The sequence below is a fragment of the Actinia tenebrosa genome, unplaced genomic scaffold (assembly GCF_029948245.1).
Source record: "Actinia tenebrosa isolate PJP-AT-01 unplaced genomic scaffold, QUT_ActTen_1.0 PGA_scaffold5__44_contigs__length_20552954, whole genome shotgun sequence".
Classification (NCBI taxonomy): Eukaryota; Metazoa; Cnidaria; class Anthozoa; order Actiniaria; family Actiniidae; genus Actinia; species Actinia tenebrosa.
Window position 1 is genome coordinate 19,543,890 of NW_028292582.1, and position 27,348 is coordinate 19,571,237.

The 27,348-nt window shown below is 40.0% G+C and overlaps 1 protein-coding gene across 1 annotated transcript in view; it reads right to left on the reverse strand.

Moving 5' to 3' along the window:
• Window positions 1-656: 656 nt before the first annotated feature.
• LOC116298984 (cation-independent mannose-6-phosphate receptor) overlaps window positions 657-27,348 on the reverse strand; it is a 29,920-nt gene continuing 3,228 nt past the window's right edge. Inside the window, exons 5-36 of the mRNA XM_089038533.1 lie at window positions 26,516-26,783; window positions 25,253-25,960; window positions 23,370-23,527; window positions 21,284-21,607; window positions 20,360-20,570; window positions 20,061-20,197; window positions 18,956-19,317; window positions 18,073-18,311; window positions 17,408-17,700; window positions 16,540-16,822; window positions 15,419-15,723; window positions 15,210-15,343; window positions 13,756-13,909; window positions 13,178-13,421; window positions 12,183-12,475; window positions 11,370-11,456; window positions 10,814-10,951; window positions 10,363-10,485; window positions 9,333-9,509; window positions 8,318-8,519; window positions 7,557-7,642; window positions 7,307-7,458; window positions 6,874-7,013; window positions 6,590-6,722; window positions 5,846-5,908; window positions 5,329-5,412; window positions 4,780-4,931; window positions 3,987-4,087; window positions 3,499-3,581; window positions 3,039-3,179; window positions 2,489-2,582; window positions 657-2,296 (exon numbers count right to left, since the gene is read on the reverse strand). Of these exons, the coding sequence (XP_088894659.1) occupies window positions 2,186-2,296; window positions 2,489-2,582; window positions 3,039-3,179; window positions 3,499-3,581; window positions 3,987-4,087; window positions 4,780-4,931; window positions 5,329-5,412; window positions 5,846-5,908; window positions 6,590-6,722; window positions 6,874-7,013; window positions 7,307-7,458; window positions 7,557-7,642; window positions 8,318-8,519; window positions 9,333-9,509; window positions 10,363-10,485; window positions 10,814-10,951; window positions 11,370-11,456; window positions 12,183-12,475; window positions 13,178-13,421; window positions 13,756-13,909; window positions 15,210-15,343; window positions 15,419-15,723; window positions 16,540-16,822; window positions 17,408-17,700; window positions 18,073-18,311; window positions 18,956-19,317; window positions 20,061-20,197; window positions 20,360-20,570; window positions 21,284-21,607; window positions 23,370-23,527; window positions 25,253-25,960; window positions 26,516-26,783 (6,180 nt within the window). The 3' untranslated portion in view covers window positions 657-2,185. The remainder of the gene's footprint in view (window positions 2,297-2,488; window positions 2,583-3,038; window positions 3,180-3,498; window positions 3,582-3,986; window positions 4,088-4,779; window positions 4,932-5,328; window positions 5,413-5,845; window positions 5,909-6,589; window positions 6,723-6,873; window positions 7,014-7,306; window positions 7,459-7,556; window positions 7,643-8,317; window positions 8,520-9,332; window positions 9,510-10,362; window positions 10,486-10,813; window positions 10,952-11,369; window positions 11,457-12,182; window positions 12,476-13,177; window positions 13,422-13,755; window positions 13,910-15,209; window positions 15,344-15,418; window positions 15,724-16,539; window positions 16,823-17,407; window positions 17,701-18,072; window positions 18,312-18,955; window positions 19,318-20,060; window positions 20,198-20,359; window positions 20,571-21,283; window positions 21,608-23,369; window positions 23,528-25,252; window positions 25,961-26,515; window positions 26,784-27,348) is intronic.

Below are 27,348 nucleotides of genomic sequence, written 5' to 3' on the forward strand. Positions count from 1 at the left end.
TCAGGCTTATTAAGCTAGTTTAAATGTTTTTTTCCAAATGGCTTAATCATTACCACCATCTTCGCGACCATCATCACCTTTTTAACCAGCGTCCTCCTCCTCCTCCTCCTTATTACCACCATCATCATAGAACAATTATCGCACGACTGTGAAAAGCTCAGTGCCGTAAGCGTGCCGTGCCGTAACCGTGATGTTTTATAGGATTTTAATTGGCTGATTTTTTTCTCGCACTATGTGATTGGTCTGGTGCCGCGACCTTTGAGTGACCTTGTCCGCGCCGTATTTATGTCGTGTTCCGGGTATTTGACTGGATGAAGAGTAAATTCTTGAGCAATGCGATTGGTCTGGCGCATCCTTTGGCGTGTCATGAGCGTGTTAGTGCCGTGAGTTTTTGAAAGTCATACGAAAACTGCTCTAACCAACAAAAAGACCACGCATCATACTCAAGAGAATGACGTGGTTTGACATGAATAGTTTCCTCAAGGCGCATAACATTAAAATGGATTGAGATTCTCAAGTATACGTAAGAATTTAATTTATCTTTATTTTATTCGATTTTAATTTCTTTTTTTTCTTTTTTTTTTTTAATTATTGAAGCATTTTATTTATAAAAACTCTATCTTCCTCTTGGAATATTAATATTATGTTTAATAATATCGAATCTTAACAAAGACTTTATTTAATGAAAGCATTAGAAATCATTTTCAATTTTCCAACCAGTTTACATTGAAGTAATTTTCGAATGACTACCAATTGAAATCACGTGAAATGCAGCGCTGTAATTTCTAGCGTTGTGATTGGTTAAACCATGACCGTGCCATGTGGCGTGACTTTTCACAGTCATAGCAAATGTCACTAAAAGGCATGCGCAAAGCTTACTTTTAGGGCTGGTTCACACTTTAACATAAGATAATAAGATAAGCATAAACTTAAGCGTAAGAAAAGTGTGAAGCTCGCACAAATTATAAGGAATTGAAACTTTTCCATTTTCTTATGCTTATGCTTATGCTTGTGAAATCCAAAGTGTGAACCGAACGTACTTAAGCATAAGCATAAGCATTACAATAGTACTATGTTTCTTATGCTAATGTTAATGCTTATGTTGAAGTGTGAACCAACCCCTAATAAAAATTCCGAGCTCTCTTGTTTCGACCTAGCTTTTCTCGGCCGGGCGCCATCTTGGAATAAGCGGCATACAAATTAAATTATTCATATGAAGCGTTTTCAATAATACTTAAATTATTGTTAATATTATCCTGATAATCATGACTTATAGTGCAACCAAATTGATTGCAATGGTTACTTCGCTTAATAATGATGTACCAATGAAATCAAAGGAAGTTGAAATTAAAAAAATACGAATAGAAAACAGTGAAATACAAAAAAAAAAAAAAAAAAAAAAAAAATACTGGTATTCTCTTGTGCGATGAAATTATCTAGGGGTAAGTGCTCCATGCCATTGTTCCTCGCCCCAACTCCCTAGCTTTACAAATTGGAACGCCTGTACGATTTTACTGGTTAGACCCAACCATGTCGTTTTACACATTTTTAGACTTTTTTTACAGATAATCATATCCTTGACTTTAAGTTTGCGTCATATTTTCGTTATATCAATGTATTTATATAAATATGACGTCATTGACGTATTGATTGGCTGAATTCATTTCGTGCTATTAACTACTAGCAGGGGAGGTATGGGTAAAATTGTCGGACTATTTTATCTTTGGTCCCTACCCCTTGAATTATAAACGAACTATTAAACCCTATCACAATTTGTTTCCTAAACAATTTTCTAGAAAATAAAATCTTATTAGAAAACTACTTACCGACCCCTCCCCCCTGACAAATAAGTAATACTTAACCAGTGCGATGTCTGGAACGTGAAGTCTTCACAATATGACTTTGACCACAACTGTGAGGAAAAATACTCCCATGGGAGCCCCTGAGGGGTTAAACTGTTGCTCTGTGACTAACAGGTTTCAGTGAATGAACGTGCACTAAACTTAACTTTTGCTTAAAGGCCGATGTAAGTCTTGCTAATCTCTTCACATGCTAGTTACCAGGCTCTTCTCGGTTTATGTACCCAGTCCTCCACTGACTAGATACCAGTCCTCTTAACCCTGGGCACCAGTCCCAAGCGGTATGAGGACCAGTCCATCTCGGCCTGTATGTCTGTATGACATTATCATAACGTAAGCATTTCTTCGTCGTCTTCTTCGTGGTCATGTTCGTGCTCCTCCTCGTCGTCACTGAATCCAAGGAGAAGATCGTTGTCCTCTTCGTCTTCGACTGTTATCTGGAAAATAAAACACAGGAAGACCATCGCTACAGATTCTCAATTTTAATATCAGGGTCAACAGAAGCCAACAGTGAAAATTTGCCACAGGTATCCCACCACACAATGTTTACACGATATGACTTTAACTTCAATTTTTCAGGGTCTACCGTAATGAGTCTGCCATTGTTTTCGATAAGAGATTTCTGTTACCTTTTGATATTTATACACAGCGTTTGAGCGTTTGACTCCTCCTTTACGTCGAATTCTTCTAACAATAGAACGAACAAACACAAGCAGTGCATTTCTGGGGAAAAAAGGGAGTGTGAATAAATGAGTTAACCAATGTACTTAAATTAGTAAGTTTTTATGCCTGGTCAGCGGTGGAAGGGAAAGAGAGGGACTGGGAAGAGGTAATTGTGATAAGTGAAGAGAATTTCTGGGGTATAAAGGGAAAGAATGGAAGAAAAATGAGAAATGAAATAAGTAAATGGAACAATAGAGACGGTTCTGGAAAAAAACGACGGAGAAAGGAAAATTAAGTAAGAAATAAAAATATATATTTAAAAATAAAATAAAAACAACTGAAACTGAAGAAAACAAATGAAAGGGATAGAAGAATGAGAAAAAGAAGAAAATAGACGGATAAAAAATAAGAATGAAAAACTTAGAGAGAATTTCTGTTCACTACATGGAAGTGCGTTCATTAGATTATCTAGTGGAAAAACTCATTGAATGTTCATACGTGTTATACATATCTTACCGTCTCCTGTGATTGTGTAAGAGAAATATAAGTACTGCGACACCAAGTAGTGTGAAAATAACTGCAACAGCAATGCCCGCCTTTTTACCAGAAGACGAACCAGTCTGAGCTCCTGTGGTCCTGTCATCTATGTTACCACTCCTAAAACAAGCATAAAGGTTAATCGGCATACGTTAATAGATCGGGTTTGCTTGGGCTTTGTAATATTTTCCCTTTTCAGACCACGTGTTATTCTCTTGTCATTCAAAGGTTCAAAGGTTTCTATTTACCATAAATACGTGATACATAAATTACAATGAAAAAAAATGGAAAGGTGAAGAGTGCAAGAGAGACAACCCAAGAGGGTTAAACAAGGTACTCTTGCACCCAGAACTAATTAACAAATAGATAGTCGATACTCGAACACGACATTACCATGGCAATGTCAAATCTGCTGTTATCTTGGTAGTAATATACTTACTTGTCCTTCGTACAGACTATCGGTGTAGACCACGAAAACACGTAATGGCACGTACTTGAAGCGTACTCGAAAACGGGGCTTTCCTGTGGGGACACAATCGGCATAAGTATTGCTAAAAGACATAGCATATCTCAGCGAAATGTTTTAATAGGACGTTAGCTTCATGGTGTAATACCTCCTAGATGATCTGAGATCGTGACGTAGAAATGACTTCACTGCAGAACTGAGCTTTCATGACGTATGTGAAAAAATTTCGATGTGAGATAGCCATGCCCTGACTTAGATCAGCCCAGAGGTTGTTTCAGGGTTCTACCTGTGAGTTAGCCATGCCCTGACTTAGATCAGCCCAGAGGTTGTTTCAGGGTTCTACCTGTGAGTTAGCCATGCCCTGACTTAGAACACCCCAGAGGTTGTTTCAAGGTTCGATGAAATTGATCTTTGCTTTGTTTTATCTTGATATTATTAAAAGCTAATAAACATATACTTACATTTTTATCGGAACACTGGAAGTTAATAATAAATGTTTCTTTATTCTTGGGGCTTGCGGGACAATTACTGGTCGTTTTGATCCACAACTCGAAGGTGTAATCTAAAATGACACATCATAACATTTGTCAACCAATAACGCGAAGACAGACAACCATGTAAATGTACACAGTACAACATGCTGTAACGGTGAAATGGCTTCCCATGGTTTTTGTGCGTGTTATACTATCACAACGAAAGTTACGGACAAGGGAAGATACGGTACGACTTCGCTTTCGTCGTGCTGTTTTGCGACAAAAGCCTTTGTTATTCATGTGGAAGCAAGAGCGTTTCGATGATTGTGACAAGCTTTTGAGAAAATGGTTGGCCTATTAACATCACAATGGTATCGCTATAAGCCATTCCGGTATTGAGGAAAGAAACTGGGTCGAGTTGGCATTGTAGTGCATTGTGGGGCGGTTTTAGGGGACGAAACAGACGCCATCTTGGAAATGTGTCCAATCAAACAGTCCCACAATGCAATGCAATGCCAACTTGATACAGTTTTTTCCTCAACCCCGGAATGGCTAATGCGGAATACTCCAGTTTCAAGTTCTCTGATACTCAGGGTTGGCATTGAGTTCACGTAAAATATTCATGTGAAGGTTCATGGACTTTCATAGTGTTTGTATTGTTGAAGTTGTGCATTCTTTACTTTACCGTTGGTATTCGTGAATATTTAGACACTGATACGAGGCTAACCCTGAGTAAATGAGCCTGTAATCAAGGAAATGTTTAGTTCCGTTGCGTACTGACCTTCGTAATGAAGTGTTTTGGACAAGACACTATATCCTTGGTCTCCTCTACATAGGGATTTACCAGAGCACGTCGATGGGGCACTGGAGCCGAGCTTACCACAAAGACTGAAGTAATAAACTTGCCCCTTGTCTCCTTGGACGCGTTTGGGACTGAAACAGTTCGGAGAAGAATACATACATCACGCATCACGCATCACGCATCACGCAACATGCATCACGCATCTCGCATCACGCATCATACAACATGCATCACGCATCTCGCATCACGCATCATACAACATGCATCACGCATCTCGCATCACGCATCATACAACATGCATCACGCATCTCGAATCACGCATCATACAACATGCATCACGCATCTCGAATCACGCATCATACAACATGCATCACGCAACATGCATCATGCATCACGCATCACGCAACATGCATCACGCATCTCGAATCACGCATCATACAACATGCATCATGCCTAATCATGCCTCACCATGCCTCATGGAAATGGAGAAACATTGCGTGCAGTGTCTATCATTTAACGTTCACCAACCTTTTATCGATCTGTTTAAAGTCTATGATACGACCTGTCACTGGGTGTTTCGTCTGGCAGTCAGACATCTTCAGCTCCTTAGGTCTGTAGAAGAAGAAAAGACCTTCACATTTAATAGATACCCTGAAACAACTTCTAGGCTGATCTAAGTCAGGACACGCCTAACTCACAGACCGAACTGGAATTTAGCGTGTTAGGTTTTGCGTAGCGTGGAAAAACAAGAAAGAAAAGAAGAAGAAGAAAACCCCTTAAATCAAGGGAGAGACGCAAGAAACTCTAACAAAATGTGATGCCGAGTCCATCAATTGAACGTGAGGCCCTAGAAGTGAGAGGTGAGTGCACTACCCCCCAAACTGCCCTTGAACCCCCCAAATACACACACCTACACCACCACTACCACCCGTCACTTGGAAGGCTCCCTTCCAGGCTGTGTTTACCAGCAACTATTTACGCATTTGAATCGAAGGGTGATCAGAAAAAATGAAGAGCAAATCTAAAAGTAAAATGTAAAATGTACCTTGATTTACAGGCAGCTTTAGTCGCCCAAGAGAACGTGAATGAGCAGGCTGTAAAACTGGAACTAGAATGGTAATATTAATGGTTATTAATGTTTATTAGAAAAAGTATTAATGGGAAAGGTAACACGTAACTTTCTACTGAACAAGTCAAGTTTGAGAGGAACACAGGGTTCCTTCGAGGCACATTGCTCAAATTTCCAACCCTCTTAAAATTCCCATACCAATCCCACAATCAGTCCATAGAGAAACCATTACTGAGTAAAGTCCACTAAGTCCACACAGTGTCGAAGTTGCCATGGTTTCTGAACAGTCCCCTCACGTTTGGCGCCAAAAATACGGATATAAATAAAAAACGTTTTCCATCCGAAATTTGATTCAATACGCTTAATTTTCAAATGCCAGTCCCCCACTTTTCAATATGCTCCGCGGTCCCTGTTGCGTCCTGAGTTATTCACTGACGTCCCTCCAATGCATATGGTAAGGTTGTACGGGGAGAGAGGACCTCCATTTTACGTGGTCTAAGGTCTATAGTATTGCTGATGTAATTGCAGATGTAATTACAAAAGCAGCACTTTCTCCTCAGTTAAGTAGTCTTTGAGAGCCTGAGTGTTGAACCGGCCAGGACTTGAACCACGACCTCCCGCACAACAATCCGATATCAACCAAGTGAGTCAACCGGTTTGCTTTTGACTAAGAGTCTTTCTTGAAGTGTTTTTTTTCTCAGCTAAAGATTATTTACTTACTAGATAAGTTTAGGTGTTCCAACATGCCTTCCACAAGTAAACTGGAAAGTGACTTCAGCAGATATTCCTTTCTTGGTGCAGGCAGGGATGTTAGATTGTCCCGTGTATCGTACTAGTATCTGATTGCCTTCATCTGAAAAGAACGAATCAAACACTTCGTATCAATAGGCCGTTTGCATGATGGCTTCGCGAATTTTCTTTTTTATTCAAACTTCTGTTCCCTCATGAGAATAGTAAGACAATTGGTGCTAATTAACTGAAGAAAGGAAAGTGTGGCTACTCACGGCTTCTTGTAATTTGCTGTGTTCTGCCGTAGCCCAAAGCAACGATCTCGGAGTCTCTCCCGCCAAGTTGAGCACAAACAGTAGCGTAAGGAGGACAACCTGTCTGATCTTCAACCCCTCGACAAATATTCAACCAAAACCTGCAGACAAACCAAAGCAGTATGATAAAATATTCTGGATTGTCTTAGACTTCTAATTCGTACATGAGCCTTCGCTGTCTGGTCAGCACCTTTTATTTCAGGCATGCGCATTGAAGAGGGAAACAGGTTTTTCTTGTTATAGTGTGATTATTCTTAATGAAGAATTAAAGTTTGGCAGCGCTTGGAAATCCCCCGCAACACGTTTTCGTAGCAACGGCTAAAGAAGTTATTGAACGCTTGCGCGCATGAGCGAAGGGCTAAGGAAAGTTATGAGTTCATCCCATATGGCTTACTTGTATCCTTTACTGGAAGTATAATGCCAGCTCCTAGTTTTGCTTGAGAGAAGTTTTAGGTCGAAAAAAAAGCCGCTGTCACTGAGGACACATTGTTGCCTTGCTGGGGGACAGACGAGATTGGTTTTCCATATGATATTTGCGCCACCGTCCTAAAAATGTTACAACAAAAACTTTGAATAATGAGGTCTGAAAAGGAAAGAAATTACATCCGCACTAAACGAGTTTATTGACAAGATAGTTGACTTACCCCAACACTGTCCAATGAATATTGGTCATGGTCGACGGCATTCTCATCACAAACAAACATTATCGTAGATACCACCTTATTCGCACCTAAAAAGATACCACAGTCTCTTATAGTCACTTCTAATAGTCACACAGGAGGAATCAAGAATGCCCCATTTATCTACTTTGTTGGCTAATACATTATCCGTCTCAACTCCATGCAAGACAACACGTTAAAAATATAATCCTACAAAAAATGTATGACCTCTTTACATGGCATCCCTCAGGTTCTGTTTTGGGACCTAATAACTTAACCCATGTAATAAAAATATAACCATACAAAATAATCTGTGTCTTCACATGCAATCCCCGGTTCTGTTTTGGGGCCTAAACGTTAATGACTGGATTTGTCTCTTAACTTAACCCATGTAAGAAAAATATGATCCTACAAAATAATATGTCTTCACATGGCTTCCCACAAGGGTCTATCATAGAACCTCAATGCCTTGTCGCTCTCGTGATTTACTTTCCTGGGTACAGGTTTAAACAATATCCGTTTTCAACTTTGGTCATGCATGACAATACGTCAAAATATAATTCTACAAAATGACCTTAAATGGCATCCCTCAAGGATCTGTTCTAGGTCCCAATCGTGATCTATGACCTTACATGTAATCTTATGGGTCTGTTCTAGGTCCCAAACGTGGTCAATGACCGAACATGGTATCCCTCATGGTTCTGTTTTCGGACCTAAACGTCAAAAAGATTTGCCTTATGCCTCACCCTGCTGGGTACAAGTTTGACTGCAGTACTTAAGAAGCAGCATTTGCTCATCATTTAAGTATGCCATGCTTATGTACTGGAATTTGCCGAGAGATGTTGCCTTGTTGTTAAGTATTTTACACGCTCCGTCTCCATTACATCCTTTTATCGCGAGGCTGCCGCACACAGAAGCATAGACCTTTGAGCCGTCTGGTGCTGTCAGCTGGATAGCAAAAGACATTTTGTTAAAGGGTGTGCCTGGTGTCATTATCAAACAAGTTGATCTCAAGTAATAGGCATTTTATCATGGACTCTATACTACCATACATCTATACTTCAATGATAGTAGTCATGCATCATCATCACTATCATCTTTCTGCATCACTATTATCAAGCATCATCATCATTCTATGTAATAGTCATCCTGATCATCGTCAAATTCCCACCATCAGTCTTCTCCCACATTATGATCAACTTTATCATGATTATTGTTATCATTATTATTATTATTTATCAATCCCAATCCATCATTATTCCAGTCGGTTCGAGCATTCAGTACGTCATCGTCATCATCATCATCTATAATCGTCATCGTAGTCATTAACCATCATCATCATCAGTATCATCATCTTTCTGCATCATTATCATCAAGCATCATTATCATACTGTATTAACGTCATCCAAAACATCCCCATATCCATCATCATTCTCCTCTCGCATAATGATCAAACTTACCAATCCCAATCCATCATTAGAGCGCATGTAGTAAAACCATGAAATAAAACAAAGTTGATACTGACAAATAGCACTATTTAGTTACTAATAGTCGCTATCACTCAACCAGAACATTCATCATACAAAGACAAATACACAAGAGACCATTTGTGTCTTTTGTTTAATAACTGTTCTGGTTGAGTGCTAGCAACTATTAGTCACTAAATAGCTATTATTTGTCAGTATCAACTTTGTTTTTATTTCATAGTTTTACTGCATGCGCTCTATTCCAGTCAGTTCAAGTATCCAGTACAGTACTTACCGATATAAAATTATTCGGGGTTTTTTTCAAAGGGCTGACATCATAGAAGTATTCCGTATTGTTATCATAAACACGGCATTTATTAGGCTGAGGAGTTTCCTTCTGAGGACAAGCAGCCAACGTGGCCCAGCTGAAAACATAGTTCTTGCTGTCTACCGAAACTAATACCGGTTTACCCTGAAGAAAACAAGATTTAGGTTAGACCACAACATAGACAAGTGTGTTCACTATTTGTTAGGTCTCTTCCTTGATTAAAGGGTTTATCTTCGGTTTCTTCCCTCCGCAAAATTTAACACTCTAAATTACAATTTGACTTAGGTCAGCCCAGAGGTTGTTTCATGGTTCAATCTGTGAGTGAGCCATGCCCTGACTTAGATCAGCCCAGAGGTTGTTTCAGGGTTCAATCTGTGAGTGAGCCATGCCCTGACTTAGATCGGCCCAGAGGTTGTTTCAGGGTTCAATCTGTGAGTTAGCCATGCCCTGACTTAGATCGGCCCAGAGGTTGTTTCAGGGTTCAATCTGTGAGTTAGCCATGCCATGACTTAGATCAGCCCAGAGGTTGTTTCAGGGTTCAATCTGTGAGTTAGCCATGCCATGACTTAGATCAGCCCAGAGGTTGTTTCAGGGTTCAATCTGTGAGTGAGCCATGCCATGACTTAGATCGGCCCAGAGGTTGTTTCAGTGCTCGATCTGTGAGTTAGCCATGCCATGACTTAGATCAGCCCAGAGGTTGTTTCAGGGTTCAATCTGTGAGTTAGCCATGCCCTGACTTAGATCGGCCCAGAGGTTGTTTCAGGGTTCAATCTGTGAGTGAGCCATGCCCTGACTTAGATCGGCCCAGAGGTTGTTTCAGGGTTCAATCTGTGAGTGAGCCATGCCCTGACTTAGATCGGCCCAGAGGTTGTTTCAGGGTTCAATCTGTGAGTGAGCCATGCCCTGACTTAGATCAGCCCAGAGGTTGTTTCAGGGTTCAATTTGTGAGTTAGTCATGCCCTGACTTGAATTGGACACAAGACTTTGGAACACTCACGAGAGATCCTCGATTACAAGTCAGTTCAATGGTTGTCTGGGCCTGATTTGAGCCATTTTGATACTTGATGACAATCTTTCCGTTCTTGTTTACGGTTGGTGGACTGACAGCTCGTCCCAGGCTCTACAACACGGGAAAACAAAACAAAACGTTTGAAATATGGTGTATTCAGTACCGGTTATACTAAAAAGCGGAGGGAAGGAAGTCAGGAAAGTGATAAAGAAGGAAAGAAGCAAAAAAGGAACAAACGAACCAAGAAAGGAAGGAAGGAAGGAAGCAAGCGAGCGAGAAAGCAAGCAAGGAAGCAAGCAAGCAGAAAAGAAGGCAATCAAGCAAGTAAGCAAGCGTGTGAGAATGTGTGGATGGAACAAAGGAAAGGATGGAAGGAAATAAGAAAGAGAAGAAGAGAGAGAGAGAGAGAGAGAGAAAAGACCAGCATGGTATCGCTTACCTGGACAGTCTTGCCATCTTTACTTTTCATACAAGCTGAAGCTCCTGCTGGACAGTTAACACCGCTGACAGGTACAAGAGATCGGCAGATGTTGATGTAAAAGGTAGAGCCTTTGTAATCGCCATCCAGGGGCATCACCTGAAATACAGGGATAAATAAGAGTGCGTTGCCTTACTTTAGGTATTCGAGGGAAATCCAGTGAAGAAAGCAAATGAAGTAACGAATGGGAGGAAGGAAAGGGAGCGGGGGGAGTGAGGGAGTAAGGATGGAGAGAGGAATGGAGGGAGGGAGGGAGGGAAGGACGGAGGGAGGGAAGGAAGGAAGGAAGGGAGGGAGGAAGGAAGGAAGGAAGGGAGGGAGGAAGGAAGGAAGGAAGGGAGGGAGGGAGGGAAGGAAGGAAGCAGCGAGGAAAAAGGGAGGGTTGGAGGGAGAGGTAAGGAGAAAAGAAAGGAGGAAGGAGAGGCTGGAAGAAAGTAACAAAGAAGTTAATGGACAAAGGGGAGGTGGGTGTAAAGGAACGAAGCAAAGAATCGAGCAAGGAAAAGATTGTCCTTACCACCCAGTTCTGTTGGTCATTGGCCAGGTCATGCAGGTTGTACTTGGTGTTTGTATCACCTCCATATTCCACGGGAGAGCACTCAACCTTTAAAAGAGAGATATAATTCAAAAGTATAGATTAGAAAACAACGGAAGGACGGACAGACAAATAACAAGTGACAAAAGCCAATCCCAACAATCTATCGAGGCCAACTGAATTTCACAAAATTTAAAGACAATTTGAAGGCTCATCTGCGAACGTATAATCGTTTGCAAGAAAAGACCATGTGATACCTATCTCAGCCAATCACCAGCACGCAACCAAACCTTACCTTTCTCTCACAAGCCAACTTGGTGTGCCAGGTGAAATAGTAACTACAGATCACGTGATACCTATCTCAGCTAATCACCAGCACGCAACCAACCCTTACCTTTCTCTCACAAGCCAACTTGGTGTGCCAGGTGAAATAGTGACTACAGATCACGTGATACCTATCTCAGCCAATCACCAGCACGCAACCAAACCTTACCTTACCTTTCTCTCACAAGCCAACTTGGTGTCCCAGGTGAAATAGTGACTACAGATCACGTGATGCCTATCTCAGCTAATCACCAGCATCCAACCAACCCTTACCTTTCTCTCACAAGCCAACTTGGTGTGCCAGGTGAAATAGTAACTACAGATCACGTGATACCTATCTCAGCCAATCACCAGCACGCAACCAAACCTTACCTTTCTCTCACAAGCCAACTTGGTGTGCCAGGTGAAATAGTAACTACAGATCACGTGATGCCTATCTCAGCTAATCACCAGCATCCAACCAACCCTTACCTTTCTCTCACAAGCCAACTTGGTGTGCCAGGTGAAATAATAACTACAGTCATCTGTCTCAGCAACAAACACAGGCTTGCCGAGATCATTCGTCATCTTGGGATCACAAACGAACGAAATCAACGTCTGTCGATGTGTGTTGGAGTGGAAACATAAATCCCCTCCACTGTAGTTCAGGGTCAACACACCATCGTTGTAAGACAGACGCTTGTTGAAGTTTCCGGCGTTGTTGTGTACGTTTTTACTTCCGTAGGACAGCTGACACGAGCCGGAACTTGCGCCGCAGGGTTTAGCTAAAGAAACCATGAAAAGAATAAAGATAAAAGTCATAAAAATATTCGACTTTGCTTAGAGAGGTTCACACGTGACAGCCGCAACCAAGGGAGCACGAAGGCAGAAAAAAACATTGGTCTTCCTGTGGTACTGACGAATACGGTTTTCCGCGAAAAATAAGGTGGACTTAGTAAATATCAAAGATGGCGGCGTACATAAAATAGACCAATATTGATATCATCCGCCATGTTTGTTTACTTATGAGCCCGTACGACTTTTAAGAAAAACAGGCCGTTGCACAACTATTATTTCCCTTCGCGGTTCCCTGCGTCATCTTGAAAGGTAAGTTTGCCTGTGCATCGAAGCTGGAACCCTTGTGGCCTCGCAATGATAGAAACGTGAATAATTGTCCAAGGTATTGAAAATATGTCTATCATTACAAGCTCAACGTTCGTCTCACTTCAGGCACAGTTACATTTCAAGATGGTGCAGGGAACTGTGAAGGGGACTTTATGGCAACCTGGTGGTGGGACACTGCAGGCAACAGTCGAGGATCTCAAGAGGTCCCAGGGACATGGGTTAAAAGTCACTGGGAATCCTGCCGGGCAGGTAAAATACAATGAAAAAATCTTAAAAGGGAGGAGAATATCTTTCCTAGCTTGATCACTATCTGCAGGAAAACATGCACTACAAGGACTTATTGCATGTCAATTAATACATACCTCTATTGTCGTTCAAAACCTTGCAAACGCTTAAGAGATAATAATATCCTCTTTCATCTTTGACCTCTATGCCATTACTTGATAAAGGGTTTAGGTCAAATTTGTATTTGGTCTGAGGGTGGACAGCAGTGCAGTCGTTTGTTATGTTGACGCTTGCTGTGTTGATGGCACAGGCGTACTTCGTAACCCAGACAAACTCGTATAAACAGGTTTTGGAGTATTCATTGATGAGTTGTGGAGATGACTGTGGGAGAAAGAGAAGGATTTAGTGGTAAGGTGTGGGGAAGGAAATGGAAGGGAAGGAAGGGAAGGGAAACGAAGCAGAGATAGAGAGATAGTGAATGGAAAAGGGAAGGAGAGGGAGGAAGGTTGGTAGGGAGGGAGAGAGATGGTAGGGAGGGAGGGAGACAAAGAAACAAAGAAACTGAATACAAAGAAACGGGAAAATAAAGAAACGATGAATTAAGGGAACAGAGAAAAAGAAAGGAAGGAAGGAAGGAAGGAAGGAAGGAAGGAAGGAAGGAAGAAAGGGGGAAATGAAAAAAGCCCCTTCCACTTGGCCCCGTGATCTGCAGTACCTCGGTCGACGAACCACATTGCATCAGTATCTTAGCAGATGACTGGATCGTTTTGTCAGCACTTGTCGTGCAGAGGTCTCCACCTTTGTACCAAAGGTAGATATTATTGTTTTCTACAACTGGACCACTTCTAAGCGATCCAAGACTTGTATAACTGAAAAAAAGAATTTAATAAAATTTGCTGTTGTTCCTGCTGCTGATGAGATGAGAATGAACGTTGGTTGTGGTGATGATAATGAGATTTTTTTACAATAACTTATAAATTTCTGGCGCGCTGATTGGCTATTTTTTATCATCAGTAAGAAGACACACAGATAAAACGGACGTCAACGAGCGCGCGCTCTTTCCGTTGGTTGTTTTGATCAGTAAAAATAAGAAGGTTTTTTTTTTTTGTTATTGTAAAAACGAATTGACATCAGATTTTTATGTGTGATATTGATGATGACGATGCATGTACAGTATGCATGATGACGGTGAATGATGGTGTTGATGATGATGCATAATGTATGCATGGTGACGGTACATTAAGGTGTTGATGAAGATGTATGACGATGAAATGATGATGGTGTTGATGATGATACATGATGTATGTATGATGACGGCACATTATGGTGTTGATGAAGATGCATGATGTATGCATGGTGACGGCACATTATGGTGTTGATGAAGATGCATGATGTATGCATGATGACGGCACATTATGGTGTTGATGAAGATGCATGACGATGAAATGATGATGGTGTTGATGATGATGCATAATGTATGCATGGTGACGGTACATTATGGTGTTGATGAAGATGTATGACGATGAAATGATGATGGTGTTGATGATGATGCATAATGTATGCATGGTGACGGTACATTAAGGTGTTGATGAAGATGTATGACGATGAAATGATGGTGTTGATGATGATGCATGATGTATGCATGGTGACGGCACATTATGGTGTTGATGAAGATGCATGATGTATGCATGATGACGGCACATTATGGTGTTGATGAAGATGCATGACGATGAAATGATGGTGTTGATGATGATGCATGAAAGTATGCATGATGACGGCACATGGTGTTGATAAAGATGTATGACGATGAAATGATGATGGTGTTGATGATGATGGCGTTGATGATGATGCATGATGTATGATGTATGTATGATGACGGCACATTATGGTGTTGATGATGATGCATGATGTATGCATGACGATGAAATGATGATGGTGTTGATGATGACGCATGATGTATGCATGATGACGGCACATTATGGTGTTGATGAAGATGCATGACGATGAAATGATGATGGTGTTGATGATGACGCATGATGTATGCATGGTGACGGCACATTATGGTGTTGATGAAGATGCATGAGGATGAAATGGTGATGGTGGTGTTAGTGGTCCACAGTGATGATGTTGATGATAATGTTAGTTATACTGACAATTTATCGACATTACCTTTTCTTTACAGGATCATATTTACACACCCCAGCAGTCGGAGGACAAGATCTGGCATCTCCGGTCTGGTGAATCGGCTGACAAACGTTGATCCAGTAAGTAGGGCTAGTATTGGATGAAGAAGACGTCACTGCCTGCAATAACAAAATGATATGCTGATAACAAAACTGATACACTTTGATGGCAATAAGAAAAATAATCCCATCTACCTTCCAATTTCCATTTCTCTTTGCCAGAGGTGTAAAGTCATACTGTAGATCCGACATCTTATCGTTGCTTTCCCGCCGAAGACTACACTGCACATGCGCAAAGGGTCGGCATGCCAGTATAGTTGGGAAGCGGATGCTGTAGTAACAGGTGTCCTTCAGACTCTCGAAGACTGGTTGTTTGTTTTTGCCTTCCTGGTCGCATTCAAAGGTTACCTTCAAGGAGCAGGTTGATGTGCGGTACAAGATGAAGAGTTCCCCGTCCAGGTAGGTTATGTTGTTGGATGTCGTGCCCAAGATTGTGCCCTCTGGATGAGATAAAGAAAAGATATGTAAATATGCATCGTATTCATATCCCAGGGCCAAGGGCGGATCCAGCCAAAATTGGGGGGGGGGGGGGGGGTTCTAATTGAGTTTCTTCCGTCAACACAACGGAAAACAATAAAAAAAGCATCTAATTCTTTCGTTTTGTTGTGATTTTTTTCCGCTGAAGGGGGGCGGCCCCCCATGGATCCGCCCTTGAGGGCCCTAACCACCAGTACCATTGGTCCAGTTTTCACCTCACCACTTTAAAATCTTTAGAACAATTTTTCCCCTTGTAAAAAATATTTATTACAAAAGTATTTAAAAAAAACAGGACCACCTTTTTTTAAATAGATCAATTTCAGACCATATGTCATTCCCTTGAGAATCATTTCTTTGTTTATCAGTAAAACTTGACAAGATAAATAGATCGTTTTCGAGTTCAAAATCACGGCTGTGTTCCTTGATTACAGACTCATTTACTCAGGCTTAGCCTCGAATCAGTGTTTAAATATTCACAAATACCAACGGTAAAGTAAAGATTGCACAACTTCAACAATAAAAACACTTTGAAACTTGACGGACCTTGACTGGAACACGTGAATATTTTGCACAAAGTCGAGCGGCTAACCCTGTGTAAATGAGTCAGTAATCAAGAAACACAGCGGTAATTTGGGATTTCAAAATGGTCTATTAGGTAAGCATTGATGACATGCAAACAAAGAATTTCATTATCAAGGGCCAATATGACACGTGAAGTAGGGAGAGATTGCCAAAATTAACAAGTTCTACGGAAAATAATCAATGCAATAAAAGGTTACCTGATGCACCAGCGGTACTCAGACAGGCTGCAACGTTTTCACCCTTGCAAGACGTGCCTGTGATCTTCTCACACACGTCAAACTTCACAGTTCCGCCGCCAGGGAGGCCAGAAACACTATAATCCTTTCCACTCAAAGACAAAAAGTTAAACTGATAGTTGTATTGCCTGTCAATCACTGTACAACCCGTGCCGTATTCACTGGTCAGCGGACATGCACTGGGCGTCTCCCAATGGAAGATGTACTCACACTCAGGGGTCTCTCCACGGAACACAGGGGATCCCTGTGAAAGAAACAAGGAAAGACGATAGTCCCTTTTCTCATTCGGTAAATACCGCTGTATTTTATGACTGCAGACTCATCTGCACAGGCTTAGCCTCGCTTAAGAGCAAATCGTTTGCAAAAGTCAACTGTAATGTAATGAATGTGCAAGTTCTACAATACCAATGTTTTGAAATCCCATGGACTTTTAATGGTATCTGTGAATAGCTGACTTATAAACGAGGATAAGCCTGTGCAAATGAGTCTGTGGTCTTCAAAAACAGCGGTATGCATCGAATGCGAAACTGGTGTATTAGAGTTTAATATGATGGCTCACAAGAGTAACCAGGTGTAACCTGGTGTATTTAGGAAGCACGGGTGGCTCGCATCGCAAATTTGTCATCTCTCACCCATGTGAACTGGGTTCGAGTCCTGCCAATCTTGGTGTCATACATGAGTAGAGTTGTTTGTTGGTTCTCTCCTGTGCTTCAAGGGTTTTTCTTCGGGTTCTCCAGGTTATTAGATATTAGCATCTATGTACTATTAAGAATTTGAATGTGAATAAAGTTTTTGATTGATTGATACATTCATTCATTCATTCGCATACCATAGTTTTTGAGCAAGACAGGTTGATTCTTGTGCTTCTGTTGTATTTACCATGACAAGCATCTCCACCATAGTAACGTATGGTTACCTCACCATCAGACGTAATTACAGGATTACTCTGTATATAACCAAGATTATGTCCCATGGATGTCTTGTGGTCCACCTGACAAGCACCTATGGCACCTCCTGGACACTTGATGTCATTGGAAGCTGAAGGATTGATAGCCTTACATATGTTGATGTAATAGTGAAGATGGCTGTATGCTGCACGGGTGTCTACTGCTTCCCAGTTACCTAGGGAGAAAAGGCGGTTGGTCAAGACAGGCAGTCGATCAAGACATGCAGTCAGTCAAGACAGGTGGTCAGTCAAGACAGGTGATCAGTCAAGACAGGTGGTCAGTCAAGACAGGTGGTCAGTCAAGACAGGTGGTCAGTCAAGACAGGCGGTCAGTCAAGACAGGCGGTCAGTCAAGACAGGTGGTCAGTCAAGAGAGGTGGTCAGTCAAGAGAGGAGGTCAGTCAAGAGAGGTGGTTGGTCAGTCAAGAGAGGTGGTTGATCAGTCAAGAGAGGTGATCAGTCAAGAGAGTTGGTCAGTCAAGAGAGGTGGTTCATCAGTCAAGAGAGGTGGTTGGTCAGTCAAGAGAGGCGAAGAATCACAAACTTACCATTTATTAAACCCAAAGGTGTTAAATCATATTTCTTATTTCTGGGACCCACAACAGCACACTGCACCTGTTTGGCAGAACACGCCAGAGACGTCTGGAAATCAAAGTAGAACACTTCACCATCCTTCTCGCTTGCTTGTTCAATGTACTTCGGCTGACCAAGGGGCTCTTCAGGGTTACAATAGAACCTAACCTTTGTGATCCTAGGAAAGCCATTGTTTATATCACGGTCACCATTTCTAAAAAAACAAAGATTTTTCAATAAAAACAACAGTATTTATTTGCACTTCTTAAAATTGTCTTAGATGTGAGGCAAACATTAAAATAAAACACTAAAGGAATCGCACTTTTCCTCTACGGTATTTGCGGTCTTTCTTTCATATTTGTTTAGTGTCAGCCATTTTCATTTCATTTTCATTTTCAAAACTTTATAAAATTCCCTTTTTTTCTTGGTCAGAAACTGATGTACAAAGGCTGAGATGGAGCATATTCAACAAATAACAGAGAATAGACCTCTTCGGCTTGGGGTAATGTTTTCCCATTTCAGACCACGTGTCATTCCCTTGAGAATAATATTCTTTTTTTGACTTGTATCCATATTCATGTGTCTTCTCATGTGCAACCGAGCGCAAACCTTAAACAAAGAAATGATACTCTAGGGAATGACAGGTGGTCTGAAATGGGAAAACATTACGTCAGAGCCGAAGAGGTCTATTGGGCTCAAAAGTGAATAACAGGTGTAGACAATTTCCCGCCAATTTTCTGAACTTGCACGTAGCCATATAAGGCATGATGAACTAAAGATGTTTGTACCCAAGCTAGACCACAATGCACCATGTTCATTATCTTACAAACTGCTTGTAATCTGACCTGACATATTTACCTGTAAGTTAAGACCAACGTCTCTCCCATGAAGGCCAGCTGTTGGCTCGTAACTCCAAGGTTGATCACGTTACCATTTGTTTCGTTCATGCAAACAGCAACGTCACCCTTACCTTGGCCACATGCTTTTGCCTGAAGATTACCACATATATTCAACTGAAAAGTCCTTCCAGCTAGTGTTTTCATAACGTAGGGATTATCAGATTTTCGGTTGAGAGGGAAGAGATTGAAGACAGTGTCTGACTTGGGGTCCTGTACAGAACAGTTTGAGCCCACGACATTGGTGATAAGGCAAGCAGAAGCAGTTTCCCAACGGAATTTATATGTGCATTTATCTTTGGTTTGATAGGCAGGAGAAGTGTCCTATGTATAATATAAAAAAAGGATTAAGAAAACTCACATCGTAAAAAAGACCTGCATTTTCAGGATTTTACTTTTTTCTTCTAATATCATTCGCAATAACATAAATTATCAGTTTATTCCCCACAGGCATCAAGACTTTAAGATGAAATTTTTTTCAATAATGAGCAATAATGGCAAAAAGCACGAAAACTAGACTTGCGTATGAGTTTTGATCCCAATTTTCGTTTTGGCTTAACACTCAAAACCTTTTTTCAACAGTTAGAAACTGATGTACTATGATAAAATGCCTGTTTAAAGCGGTATTTTCAATTTTACAAAGATGTTTTGTTGCATTTGTGTTAGAATGTTGCTTTGTCAGGCTTTTTTATAGAAAATATATGGGAAATAAGTAAATGAAGGCCTAAACCTCATTTTCGAATAATTTTTTTGCTTTGGGTGAACACTTTGATTCCACTTTCATCAGTCATCTCCACTTCAAAACAAGTTAACAAGCCTTTCTTCAAGAAAATAGTTTTTGGGTTATACACTGCTTGAATACGAAAAGAATTCTCTCTTAATGTTTACTTGCAGGGTCATTGACGAGAATAAGAAGCAGAAACAAAAGTCATGTCAGCTATTCTTGGATCTCGGAATCTCCTATTGCTTTTGCCTATTGCCTATCACCTTTGGCGATGACAAGTTTTTGAAATAGGTGTGTACAACGCAGAAAGAGAAAGCCCATATACCAAAACCTCACTACTTACCGTAGCGCCCTTCTTGCAAATGAACATGATTTGAGTTTCAAAGTAGCGTTCACGTTCAACATCACATCGTGATCCTTTAGTATAAGTAATTGTGATAGTTCCTTGTGATGTGACGTTCAGGGATTTATCCACATTACCTAAAAAAATAAATCGACTATTACATAGAAATTACCGCCATCTGCACTCAGCTCATTTCCACTGTCGTATCAGTAAAAAATCCGACCTACCGACCCCAATTATTTTTCTCAAGCAACAGGAAACACAGTTTTTTTTGCCTAAAAGAGCTTCCACAGACTAACCAAGGTTTATGAAATTTCCAGAATTGTCGACCAGACATACAGCCGATGTCCCTTGACACCCAGACACCTCTGGTTTAAGGTTAAGGGATCGACAAACATTGATGTAGAATTTTCCAGTCGAGCTGTCACGTGTTTGCCAGTTATCGTCAGTCTTGGACAGACTAGAAAGATCATACTGGCTACTACCAGACCTCGCTGCACACTCCACTACCTGGAAGAAGATGATCAGGAAACTGTGACCTCATTTCCGCTGACAACCTGACAGCCTAAAGTCAGCTACGTATACATCCATTTCAAAAAAAGTTGGTGACAGTTTTGTTGCATGTTGCACACCAAGTCAAGGGCGGATCCAGCCAAAATTTTAGGGGGGGGGGGGCTAATTGAGTTTCTTCCGTCAATACAACAGAAAACAATAAAAAAAGCATCATTCTAATTCTTCAGTTTTGTTTTGTTTTTTTTCTGCTGAAGGGGGGCTTCAGCCCCCCTTTGCCCCCCCCCCCCCCCCCTCCCTCCTGGATCCGCCCTTACAAGTCCAAAATGCACTATTGGTGATGCAGACATGATCAGCAAATGATCACAATAATATGGAATTTCCCAAATTTTGTCTGAATGTTTTTCCAGCATATTTTATTCCGAGCTGACTTTATTTACACATTTATCGCCCACAACAAATTTCGGTCTTGCAACATGAAACAAAAACTTCACCAACCTTTTATGAAATAGTTGTATAATAGTGTGGATTTCAAATGATTGTGAAATATCACGGCAATATGAAAGCTTTTTTGTCTAATTTTTGTGTGGGTTGAAAAGGGAGGGGATGAGAGGACTATAGCCCCCCACTTTAAAAACTGTTCCGCTATCTCTGATACTTTGCATGGAATTGTGGGACTGTCTGGGGAAAAGTTCTTTTGTGTAAAGTCTTACCTTGCTAGGACAAGCATACTTGGTTGGCCATCTAAAATGATAAACACAGTGTTCCTCCCTGTCATACTCGGGTAACCCATCACCATTATGGGTAGCTCTGGGGTCACAGACAAATGAAATATGGGTCTCCCTGGCTTTGTTGTTGCTGCACTTGTCTCCACCACTATACGTCAGTCTTATTATTCCGTCATAATAGTAGAGCTTCAAGTTTGGCAATCCCATGGAGACTATTTTTGGGTTTTTACTATCAGATGAATCCTTTTGACAAGCACTTGCATTCATGAAACATGGTCTTTGGGACGTTTCATTGGCTGCTTTGCATACCTGGAGAAATAGACCAATCAGAATTCATGTTTGAGTAGCCTTCAGCCAATCAAAGGCTGTGATAGCTTTGCATGGATTAATCATTGGTTGCTGTCAATAACTGTCATTTCCAGTCCATAGAGGTTTTGGACCATCATGTTGCAAACAGCCATGTTAGGTGAGAGAACAATAAAATCCCTTTACTCTGGGGAACTGAATTATTTCTCAATCAAAATCAATTGTATTGTTCCCGCTATCTAACATGGCCGCCATCACATGGTTGTGCTAAACCTCTATTGTGGATTTTTTACAAGAACAATAGCAAATTTTTTTTTTTAGAAAGCTTGGAGGTTTCATTAAGTTTTGAAATAATAAAAGGTCAATTATGAACTATCCGGAGAGTCTATAAAAGTGAACATTTTAAAAATGGCCTTTTGCAACAACAGGTCATGTGACCCTACCCCCTGTAAAAAGAGATGTTGTGTCAAAATGAACACCAGAAATCTAAAGAGCACCTCGATATTAGTAAGAAGGCAAAGTTTTAGCTTATAATGTTGACTACAGTAGGAATGGCATTAAATACAAATTGAATATTTTAAAAGGATTCATATGGGAAAATGTGCTGGATGGCATAGCTTGCTGTTACATGTTATAACCTAAAACTTTGCCTTCTTACTAATACTGAGGTGCTCTTTTCATTTCTATTGTTCATTTTGACACAATGTCTCTTTTTATGGGGGGGAGGGTTGTGTAACTTGTTGTTGCAAAAGGCCTATTACCAAGTATAGTTAAAGTGCAAATGAACCCTTTGACAATACATTCAGTACTGGTTCTGCATAAAGTAAATAGTTGATTGGTAAAATATTTCTTGATTTGAGTGATGCGTCTTTAAGTTATGAAGGTTTATACTTCCAATATGTTAATGATGATGACGTCAGGTAAGGTATTTGAGTGTTTTTGTTGTAACTAGTAATACTAAATGCTGGCCATTTTGAAAATAAAAATTGTAAATAGCTTTCGTGTAAACCATGAGTAAAATAATGATGCTTTTTAAATACTGTTTCTATGAACCAGTTCGATTTTGTATATTTGATTAAGCCTTAATAGACGTCACACTCATTAGCATATTGGAAGTATAAACCTTCATAACTTAGAAACGCATCACTCAAATCAAGAAATATTTTACCATTCAACTATTTACTTCGTGTAGAATCAGTACTGAAAGTATTGTCGAAGGGTTCATGTGCACTTTAATGGAGCAGAATGGTTTTGAAACTCTATAGAGCAAAGCTATTGTTTTGGGTTTGATGTTGAACCGTACCATCAGGTGATACTGACCCTGCACAATGGACCAAAGCAAGTATGGCTGAAAATACTCATTTCCTTATTATCTTCATGTATGAACATTTTGAAAGTGAAAACTTTCATTCGATCACCATAAGCCATGCAAATAAACATTTCCGCGCAGATACAGTTAAGTTACTAGATGATAAATAAGAAAGCATGAAAAAAGGCAATTTCTTTTTCAATAAACAATAATTAGTATTAATCATATAGGATTAATTAACAAATAATAAGTATTTTAGAACGTTTTGTGCAGAGTCAACATCATATGACAATGGATAAAGTCGAACAAAAACATAGAACAATTATTCCGCTCCATTAACTATGTACCAAGCTATAAATGGTGGTTTAAGCCAGATAATTTTGCTCATTTACCAAAGCATTCTTAACCCTTAATGAAACCTGTGAAGCTACATAGTTGGATCAGTATTTTACTCACTTGTAAATAGTAGTCATATTTATCGTGTTTGACGGTTGCAAAATTCCCATCAAAGTAAGGTCTGGTTGGTATGTGGCTCAAGTCAAAGACATACCCAGCATCCTTATCCTCCACTTTACAATTGTCACCAACATTAACACCAAGAGAACAGGCAGCCGCTGGAAATAAACCAATCCGATTTAATTTAATTTTTAGTATTAGCAGGACTATAAATATTTTTAAGCATTTTTACATATTTTAGATTCGAATATATTCTTAGGTTTCAAATTTTTCTTCGATTATAAGATTCTTTTTTAGATTATTTATTTAGGTTAATATTTATTGGTTTCCTTTATATTTTAATCATATTTGATTTTGATGCACAACCCCATAAGCGTATGCTTTAATTACTTATTGTGTGGATATAAAGTTTATGTATGTATGTAGAGCAAAGGTTCTGCATGACTGTCACACATCCTGCATGACTGTCACACATCCTGCAGGACTGTCACACATCCTGCAGGACTGTCACACATCCTGCAGGACTGTCACACATCCTGCAGGACTGTCACACATCCTGCAGGACTGTCACACATCCTGCAGGACTGTCACACATCCTGCATGACTGTCATCATGCACAGATCATCAAGTAGCTAGAATTATAATAACCAGTCAGAGTAAAGGTTAGAAATTCATCCAGCTTGACAGACTGATAGCTAGAATTATAATTTTAAATTAAATTCAAAAAAATTCTTCTTCTTAGTTTTACCAGTGTTACATTAATTTTTTTGGCAGGAATATGACATCATCGACACGAGTGAAAAACATCTGTGCATGCTCTGCATCCTTATGCAAATTAGTCAAATCATATGTAAATTTGACTTTCAAACATGCCTGATAAATTGGACTTCACAAAATGCCAAAACTTAGTGTCCATGCTTGAAACTTCTTTATAAAATAATTGGGATACTACGCGCGCTATGATTGGTCGAAAACCATGTTTCAAAACACGCTGCCATCATTTTTAATCTATCGCGCGTGCTCATTGGTCAGTTTGAATAAGACTGCATGTAGGGAGAATTTACTTAGACATCCTGCGTGTTTTGAGCAGAGTATCAAACACGGAAAACTGTTTTTGATCTGTTAATTCATATTGTGTTATTTAATACAGTATCGTGGTCTGACAAAAGTATACTCGCAAAAGTTTTTGCATACTTGGAGAAAACAAACATTTGTTTTCTCGCTCAAACTCTTCAAAATTCTTAGAAAACGTGCTGAAATGCACGCATGCGCAAACGTTTTTCTCTAGTGTCAATATCACCAGTTTAGTGGCAAATTGAAAATGACAGACATGGAAAATGTTAAGTAATGCATTCGAAGGAACTCATAGAGATATCTTCAAAACCAAAGAGATACTTGACACTTGACATTAACATTAACAATTGATTTCATTGAAAATTGCATTTGTTAGCAAACAAAAAACAAAAAAACAGGAATTTCCAAACTTTGGAAAATCATATCTTTAAAATGATTTCAGTTCTGTTCTAGCCCAAAACGGCAAGAACAACTTGCATAATATTCCATTAAAAAAAACAGTTGAAGCAATCTCATATTTAGGAATATTACATCATTACAGTATATGACATCACATGATGTCATGACATCACCATAATTACAGATGACATCACTGTCGATAGAGATGACATCACTGTCAATACAGATGACACCAATGTCGATACAGATGACATCACTGTCGATACGGATGACATCACTGTCGATACAGATGACATCACTGTCGATACAGATGACATCACTGTCGATACGGATGACATCACTGTCGATACGAATGACATCACTGTCGATACAGTTGACATCACTGTCGATACATGTATGTTACTACTAACCAGTTTCCCACATAAGCGTGTATTCACAGTTATCTGGTGAATGGCTGACGAGAACAGGAGGGCTGGTCAAGTCACCTGGATGACATACAAACGTGATATTGGTCCTGCTACGAACACCCTTGATACATTCATCCCCATTGGTATAGGTCAACTGCAAGGACTTGTCTGAGTTCAACGTCGGAGGATCCAGGTACCTTCCCAAGCTCTTGACAGATCCATCTTTATTAACCAAACATACCGCAGCTTCAGCATCACATTTTGACGTCTCAGACTGCTGTGCTAGTTTGCCACAAACATTGAGGTAAATCTTACGGTCTGAGCTACTAGTTTCGCCATCAATAGCCAACCAGTTAGACTGGTCTACGCGAACCAGTTCAGACATGTCAAACCTGATTCCCTTATCACTAGTGACTCGGCATGACGAGCCGGTGCGTCGAGAGGGGGGACAGGCATACTTTGTTTCCCAGTCAAAGAAATACACACAGTGAGACAGCTCTCCACCGAACACTGGATTCCCTTGGTCGGCCAGGGGGTTGCATTTGAAGTTGATGATAGTTTCCCTTTTGAACCCATCACTGCACACTTTGCCACCTTTGTATTTAAGGGTCAACTGGCCATCAGTGTAGGTTAGAGTCTGTTCATAGTACACGCCTAGGGATACTACGCTGTTAGTGTCTGGGACTTCTTGGCAGACTGATGCATTATAACCTAGAAAAGATCCCACATGGATTACATGAATTGGCTATTACATTTTAGTCTAAATGGTCTATCACAACTCCTGCTCTCTTATTGGCTGAGCTAAAATGGCAAAAACAATGGCAACTAACTCATGTTTTCAACCTATTTTCAAAATTGTTTGAATCCATTTAATTGACTGTTTAGTAGGTTTAGGTGAAAGACCATAAAGATTGGATTGGCTATGCTCTGGTAAAAATCCCACACTGATTACATGAATGCCCTATTTATCACATCACAATAGGCCATAAGGATTGGATTGGCTATGCTCTGGTAAAAATCCCACACTGATTACATGAATGCCCTATTATATCACATCACAATAGGCCATAAAGATTGGATTGGCTATGCTCTGGTAAGAAAAAGATCCCACATGGATTACACGAATGTGCTTTTATATCATATCACACTAGGTTGGAAGACACTAAGAATCAATTGGCTATGTTCTGGTAAGGAACCCACATGGATTACAAAAGAGCATTAATATGACAAGTATGAAGGCATGGTACTAATTGACAGTAATCTCACCTGAGGGAGAACAATCTGGGATGTTGGTTGAGCGGCAGACATTGATATAATAAAAATAATCCTTGGATGACTTGATATCAGTTCCATTAACCTTGTAATTATGACCAGGGGGTCTTTGTAATGGAGTCAGGTCAAACTGGACAAACTCGTTTGACAGGATACAGCTGTTGTTGGACAGTAGCTGTTCTTGTGGGCATGCATACTCTGTCTCCCAGAATACCTCGTACATGCAGTTATCTACTGATGTCATGACAGGACCTTTACCGCTCTGCAAAGGAAAATAAGTGTCAAATATTCATGAAAAATGATTATGACTTACTGCAATTTTCATAGACATGCAAACTCGTTAGCTGCGAGCTGCACGCTGAAATTTGGTTTTTCGTCAATCAAAGTTACATTAAATAATAATCTACATTACTGATTATTTTCTTAAGAAGTCACTGAGTAAATACAACTGTTGTTACACGAGTTAAAAATGAGAGTAAGAGAAGAATACCCCATTCACACCTAAATGTGTCTAGTTAAACTATGTTTTCATTAGGAAAAAAAATGAAGCTTTTTAAAATATTGTCAGAACAAGACAAAGGATAGGTTACATGCATAATTTCACCAAATATTGTGCAGTGTTCATAGATAGTTTTCCAAACCTGTTTAGTTAAACCATGTTAAAACATGTTTAAGCCTTGGTGTGAATGGGGTAGAAGATTGTTACTATTTCCATAAACATACTTTGAAATGACATAATTTTCTGCCTGCCTGCCAGTTTCCTTGATTGATTGATTGATTGATTGATTGATGAATTCTTGGTGTATTGAAAAATGGTGCATTGAAAA